This window comes from Argentina anserina, chromosome 4 (assembly GCF_933775445.1).
Source record: "Argentina anserina chromosome 4, drPotAnse1.1, whole genome shotgun sequence".
Classification (NCBI taxonomy): domain Eukaryota; kingdom Viridiplantae; phylum Streptophyta; class Magnoliopsida; order Rosales; family Rosaceae; genus Argentina; species Argentina anserina.
Window position 1 is genome coordinate 6,670,198 of NC_065875.1, and position 7,880 is coordinate 6,678,077.

Genomic DNA, 7,880 nt, shown 5'->3' on the forward strand with positions numbered 1-7,880 from the left:
TAGATATTTGTGCACTTGGAAACTATAGGGAGATGCTGTCAAAATTTTCCGAGGACTAAAATCGAATATTTAAAAATTATACGAAATATGAAAAAATGTGTTGTGCTCTTGACTGGGATTAGGACCCTAACTGGAGGCATAAGGTGATGAACAAGATCAAAGAAAATACAATATTTTGTATTTGTGACACTTGATTTGTGATTATTTGTTGTATCTCTCATATGTAATTAACAGGATATGGACAAAGACAAGAGTTGGATACATTTACCAAAGGAGAGCATTGAGTACCAACAAGGAGTCCTTGATTTTCTACAGTTTGTACATGAACATGGTGATGGAAAGAAACAACATAGGTGTCCGTGCTTAAAATGTCTCAATACCAAGTGGAAGACTATAAAAAAAATGTATGACCACCTAAGTAACAATGGTATAATGCGTAGTTATACAACATGGAGTAAGCACGGCGAAGTAGCTGATCATGAACCTACTTATGACAGAACATCTGGTGGTAGTTTCGAGCCTGATCATTTGAACCCAGCTATAAACATTCTACATGACAGTTTTCCTACATTTGCTCCAACGCATGAGGAAGATGCAATTTATGATACAACTACTGACACAGTTCATGTGCTTCCGTACACCAACACTCATGATTATGATAAGTATACTAGACTGCTTGCACGAGTTCAGATTCCACTATATGATGGTAGTCCTCAGACTGTTTTGGGGACCATTTTGTCACAAATGCAGCTTAAAGTGAAGAACAGGTGGTCAAATGAGGCTTTTGACAATATGTTGAAGAATGTTAAGAATATGCTTCCTCAACCAAACAATCTCCCTGATAGTTATTACAAGGTGCACAAGATTTTGGGTGACCTTGGCCTGGGCTATGATAAAATCCATGCGTGCAAGAATGATTGTGTTCTGTTTTACAAAACGAGAGCAGAGCTTGATGAATGTCCAATATGCTTCGAGTCGAGGTGGAAGGAAGGTACAGTTAAGGAAAACAGTGTTCCAGTAAAGGTGCTTCGTCATTTCCCTTTGATTCCGAGGCTAAAGCGTTTGTATATGTCTAGACACACTTCAAGTGAAATGAGATGGCATGGGGAAAGAAGGGTAGATGATGATACTTTGAGACACCCTGCAGATGGCGAGGCTTGGAAAACCTTTGATAGATCATTCCCTGATTTTGCAGCAGATGTTCGAAATGTAAGACTCGGGCTTGCAACAGACGGATTCAATCCCTTTGGAAGTATGAGTTTGGCTCATAGTACATGGCCTGTTATTCTTGTGTCGTACAACCTGCCTCCTTGGATGTGTATGAAGAAGGAATTTAGTATGATGTCTTTGTTAATTCCTGGTCCTAAGTCTCCTGGAAAGTGTTTAGATGTGTATATGGAACCATTGATCGATGAGTTGTTAAAATTATGGGAAAATGGAGTCCTTACTTTTGACAGGCACAGTGGAAGTTCATTCATTATGAGAGCAGCAGTTATGTGGACTATAAGTGATTTTCCTGGTTATGGGATGTTGTCGTCTCAAGCTGTGCATGGGTACAAAGCATGTCCGGTCTGCTTGAATGAAGTTCATTCTGATTGGCATGCTGGGAAGGTGTGTTACTTGGGTCACCGAAGATGGCTTCCAATTGACCACTCGTGGCGGCAGGATGCAGAAGGATTTGATGGCACAGTCGAGTTTCGTACTAAACCCCGAGTGTGGTCTGGTGATGAAATTTTGGAGATGCTGAACTCATTTGATTTTGGAGTGTTGAGTGGTGATCCTGCTATAACGGGAACAACTCGCCCAGATGATATGATGTGTTTTACACACAAAAGTAGATTCTATGATTTACCTTATTGGTCGAAATCAGTATTGAGACACGCCCTAGATGTCATGCACATAGAGGGGAATGTAGCTAATATCATTATGGGAACAACTCTTAGTCTTAAATACGGTAATAAGGATACTGTGAAAGCGCGCGAGGATCTAAAGAAGCTACGAATACGAGAACATTTGTGGCCAATAAAGAAGGGGTCAGTGACGAAATTACCTCTTGCTCCTTACACTGTGCATCCAACTTTGAAGAGACATGTATTCATCTGGTTTAAAGGAGTAAAGTATCCTCATGGGTATGCAGGTAATATATCTCGGTGCATTAGAGAGCGAGAAAATAAGTTTTGCGGATTGAAGACTCATGACTGTCATGTTTTGTTGCAACGACTTCTTCCAGTTATAATTCGACCCTATTTGCATCCAGATGTGGTGGAACCTATAATAGCACTCTGTCGGTTCTTTCAAAAGCTATGCGCTAAAGAGCTCAAGAAGTCAGAAGTTCTTATATTGAAAGAAGACATTGTGTACATCTTGTGCAAATTGGAGCGGGTTTTTCCGCCCGCTTTCTTTGTCATTATGATCCACCTGATGGTCCATCTTCCTGAACAAATCTTGCTTTCTGGTCCAGTACACTGCACCTGGATGTACCCCCAAGAAAGGTGCAAATCTTTACATCATTTTTTATGCCCTTAATTACACTTCACAACAACACTATATATACTAATTGTGTAATTTCAGACAACTGGGGCAGTACAAAAGATTATGTAAAAGCAAGAGTAACCCAGAAGGATCAATAGCGGAGTCATACATTGCAGATGAATGTGTGATCTATTGCAACTTATATCTCCAAAATAATGATGGGGCGGAATCTTCAACCATGGCTAGTACCAGACAACACTTCAATCTTTCAGTTGTTTCAGGAGAGGTACGACACTTTGGTACTTTACCAAATTTTGAGAGATTAAGTGATCCTGAGCTAGCTGAAGCTCATTGGTGTGTACTACAACACTGCAAAGAAGCTCAGTATTTCCTTGATGAGCATTTGAAGCTCATTAAAGCCAATCCAAGAGATCGGAGGCCTAACGTGACACATAAAAGAAAGTTTCCTGATTACTTTCTAACATGGGTACGTTTATTCACAAGCTTGCAAAATAATTGTCCATTTTAATAATTTCACTTTTAATGTATTTATTACACCATTTTGTAGATGAGAAGCCTAAGACAACAGAATAGTGAATGGTGCACACCCGAATTGTACCATTTGGCATGCAAGCCAAAACACCACAGTGTACATGCGGGATGTTTTGTCAACGACGTGAAGTTTGTAACACTTCAACGAGATATAAACCACAAAACCCAAAACTATGGGGTCATGGTACATGGGGACAACTTTCCCTACTACGGAGTGCTACTTGCCGTTGTCGAGTTAATGTATGGAAATATGAGCGTTGTACTGTTCAAGTGTAAATGGTTCAATACTAATCCGAATGTGCCAAGGAGTACGAAGATGGATTATGGTATGTTATCAGTGAATACAGAGACAAGCTGGTACGACACTGAGCCGTTTATTCTCGCCACCATGGCAAAACAAGTGTTCTATCTTGATGATCCTAAAGCTGGCCCTCCTTGGAAAGTAGTTAACTTTATGTCACATAGGAATATATGGAGTGAGACCACACTTTCTGGCGGTGAAGAACTTGATGATGAAGAGGACAACGATGAAGTTCATGAACCATATCAAGAGCCTTCCCCATCTCAAATATGTGGTTTAGATGATATTCGCATCAACAACCACTTACACTTCGTGCAAGGAGATCAATTCATCACAATCCCAAACGAATCTACATCTCAAAATAGGCAGGGAGACCATGGTGCCATTGATGAAGGAAATTATGCTTCAGAAGACGACATCTTTAATGAATCGTACACAACGGAATCAGAGGCAAATGATACAGAAGATGAGGATTGGAATGAAGACAATTAATTAACGACTTTATTTTCTTTTTTCAATATTAATTAAGTGTAATAATATTTAAAACCCTTAATATTATATATGAATGTTTTAGTATACACTAGAGTGATGATTAAAACTAATGCAACAAAACTTACTAATCCGTTAGAATCAATTAACGGCAGTCGACTCGAATCCACAAGACTAAGGTTTCTCATACAACCATAAGATCAGAGGTGACTTAAATACTAAAATGAAACCCTAGGGTGCTAATATAAGCCTAATCAAACCCATGGGTTAAAATAAAATAAAATCCAAACAAAAACAAAATCCAAAATAATTTCGGAAAACACTAAAAGCTGATTTTGAGGGCCTAAACGACCTCCGATGCCCGAAAAAGCACACATGTCGTGGCAAAGCTACGAGTTTGATTTCTGGCGCCGTTCCCTTTCCGAAAAGGTATAATTCACCCTATTCTGAGCTCGTCACCTATACATGAACAGTACCGGCAAACTTAGCCGACGAACAATTACATTTTCGTAAGCTATGTGGCCAAAATATTTGGCGGTTTAATTTCCCCCATTTTTTTTGGGGCGAAAATTTATACTTGGCTAGATAGATCAAAACCCCTAATATATCACACTTTCATCCTCACTTCGACTCTTTCTCTCTCTCATTCTCAAAATCCCCAAAACCTTATCGCAACACATCATTTCAGAACCCAGCAACTAAATCGATCACCTCCATCGACAAGCTAATGAAGGTCGATCCTGTCACCTCCAACCCAAATCTTTGAATCGAAACCTGCACCCAATCTTTGAATCAAATCGATTTCAAGGAGAGTCTACCAGAGAAGGTAAAATCTTATAATCGATTTCTTATTTCTTATCAGGGAGAGTCTATCATTGGGTTGTTGTTCTTTCTTCCATATATTCTTTGTTGTTCAAGAGGCTTTAAGTAGGGCTACACGTTTGGAAGAGGAAGGCCGAGAGACCAAAGAGCGACTCACACGAGCCGAGCAAGAGGCCCGAGAAGCCAAGGAAGACGCCCAAAAGGCTAAGGAGAAGAATCTAGAGGCCATGGAGCGTATCAAGCGTTTGGAGGAGATGTGGACTGCAAGCAATCCATCTCAACCAATTACAAACTCCCTCAGTGGTGGTGGTAGCTAACTAGTGTCATAGACTCTATCCTTGGCATTTTTGTTAATAGTTGATTAGGGAAGCTGCATCTGCATCATAACAGTGAAGAGTATGTGTTTTCATTCATACATTGTAATCAAATGTCAGCAGATTCCTTCCTTTTGTATATGACCTAGGATAAAACTTGTTAACTACTTATATATTACCTACTTTGTATGAACAAATATATTTATAAATTAAATATTAAGTAATTTGTTGTGCTCTTTATTTATACATTAAATTTAGTAATTAAACAATTTATATGATACATGAGGTTTTTAATAGTTTCGTCGCCTAAGCAAACAAGCTTACCTCACGAAAAGCAAAATTCCGTCGTCTCAAAAATAGTCTCTTAAAATTTTACATCACGAACAATTTCGTCGACTTAAATTCAAAATGACCACTATATTCGTCACCTAAGTGTAGATCTTCTCGTCATAATAGATCTTAGAAGACAAACTTATTCGTCAAGTAGATATAAACAGGACGAAAGAGTTGTCGTCGGCTAATTTTCTACTTAGACGACGAATAAGATACAGTGCCTCGTCTAAGACGTTACACGACCCACCTAAAGCGACGATTCTAAGGCGAGGAAACTTTCGTCCCCTAAGTTCTTTTGTCAGGCCTATGTGTGCTTAGGTGACGAAATAATTTCCTCCCTTAAGTCATTTATTCTGGTAGTGTCTTTATCTTCTTGTTTTGGAACGTTCTTTCACGATGATTTATTCTTTCTTTTGTCTGAGTTTGATGAACTAGTTTTCTCTATATGAGGAAAATTTCTGGATTTGCCGCTGTTTTTAGAGTTTCAAGGTTTTGAGTATTCCAACTGACCGACAGCATGTCCAGTGACGTTGTCGTCAGACGGGGATTAAAAGTGGCCAGTTGGTGGTCATACGTGGTAGACCGATGGTGGTGAAACAAGGAAGGGATCCTATCACGAGGACATATAGAGATGTTGCTGCTAGATTGGAGTTGTGGGGGTGTTGCTCTCTCAAGGACCTTGGTCATCAAACATGAGCGACTCGCTAGTTAACACGTGGCGGCGAGTGGACTTGACACGACCCGCCTCAAATAACGACATAATATTTAGGGTAAGTCGTGCGAGGACCACTATCTCATGAAGTATACTAAAATTTAGGCATAATCTCTTTTGAAAGTAGCCAACTATAACTTCACAAAAACAACAACTAATGTTAAATGAAAAAAATGAAAATAGGGAAAGGTAGAGTGGCTAAAACGTAGGTATAAAAAAAAAAATACTAGATGGACTATTTGATATAAACGATATGCAACTATTATATATATATATAACAAAAGTCAAAAGAGATGACTACAAATGGATGACAATTTTTTTTAAATGAATAAAACTAAGCTATAACTAGTGGAAGAATTAAATGAAATTAGATTCTCATTTTTACAATCCCCGACAATGGCGCTAAAAACTTGATGTGTCTTAAAATATTACTCGGAAGCGCACGAACCTATTGTAGCACAGATATGCAAGAGCGAGGTCGAACCCACATGGAATGTATGATATTAGGAAAAACCTAATCAAATCTAAATTAATTTATCACTAACCTAGTTGAATAAAATTTGGTTATGAAGTAACTGAAATAAATACAAAATAAAGAGATAAGGATTACCTTGATGACGAAGTAACTAAGGTATCAGATTCCACCACATTTAATCAATAAGTCTCGATATATCATCTACTAATTCCCAATTATGAGTAGCAATCTAGAAAATCAATCTATTGCTTTCTCAAGATTTATCAATGAAGCAAACATGAATACATTCTAATGTAGACTCTTCTTCGCTTCTTAATTATGAACACCAAAGCATCACTTGTACACAAACTTACTGAAACTACAAAAGATCAAAGTGTTTGCTAAACATCAGATGTGAAACAAGTTCATTTAAATGACAAGAGATCAAATGATTTCATATTAACATGATACAAAACCAAGCATAGATTAATAAAAGTGACTTTCGAACTACCAAAAATGCATGACATTAGAGGTGAAAGGAAGAAATATTTTAGTAATGCATATTGAAGCAAGAATCATAGGCATAAAATATGTGATTATGAGAATCAATAGATAATTGAGTAAAACTTATTTTATAATATGTTTCCTTCTTAACTAATACAAACTAAAAACATGCTCAAAACTATAAAATGCAACATAGGAAAATAGCTAAGGAAATAGAAGAACAAAGAGTAACAATGTGTCTCTCAAATTCTCCTCACTCTTCTCTTTCTTATTCTCATGAAACAACATCTATTTATAGAGAAACAAAGATCTTCACTCTAGCTCCATCTCCATGTGAATATGACTTTCCCTCTTTCAAAATTCTCAAGCTTGATGGCAATTAGTCATAGACTAATAAATGCTTCCATACATTACTCATCTCTTCATCAAATTCCATTTTCCCTCTCTCTCTCTCTCAATTTCCATGTGGAAACGATGAATGCTAAGAACACAAACTTTGAAAGAGTGAAAGTTAATTCCTTCTTTCAAGAAAGCTTGCTTCTAGCTACCTTATTTCATGGGAGATTGTCTCATGCATCCTTCATGCTCTAGCTAGCTTCCATTTTCATGTATGTATCTATGATTCAAACAAGCAAAAGTAAATTCAACAATTGATGACTTAGGTAATATTTTCAATACAACACACTTAATGCAATGAGAATGCATTTCATCAATTGTAGGCTACACATGTTATGGGAACAAGAAGAATGTGGTGAACTTATTTGCTTATTAAAATAGAAAAACACTCATGTTAAATCAAAGACTCAATTTACCATATGAAGATAGATAAATTACTTCAATATCTTTAACATTTTATTAATGTAAGACAAATACTTATAAGGACACAATATCAAACTAATAAATAAGTCACTAACAAATATAAATAAG

At 37.3% G+C, this 7,880-nt stretch overlaps 1 protein-coding gene across 1 annotated transcript; it reads left to right on the plus strand.

Moving 5' to 3' along the window:
- The first annotated feature begins 237 nt into the window (after nt 1–237).
- On the plus strand, nt 238–4,953 carry LOC126792098 (uncharacterized). The gene is made up of 4 exons (XM_050518587.1): nt 238–2,492; nt 2,572–2,959; nt 3,041–3,756; nt 4,677–4,953. Exons 1-4 carry the CDS (start codon nt 238–240, stop codon nt 4,951–4,953), a joined length of 3,636 nt encoding a protein of 1,211 aa, XP_050374544.1.
- The last annotated feature ends 2,927 nt before the right edge of the window (nt 4,954–7,880 follow it).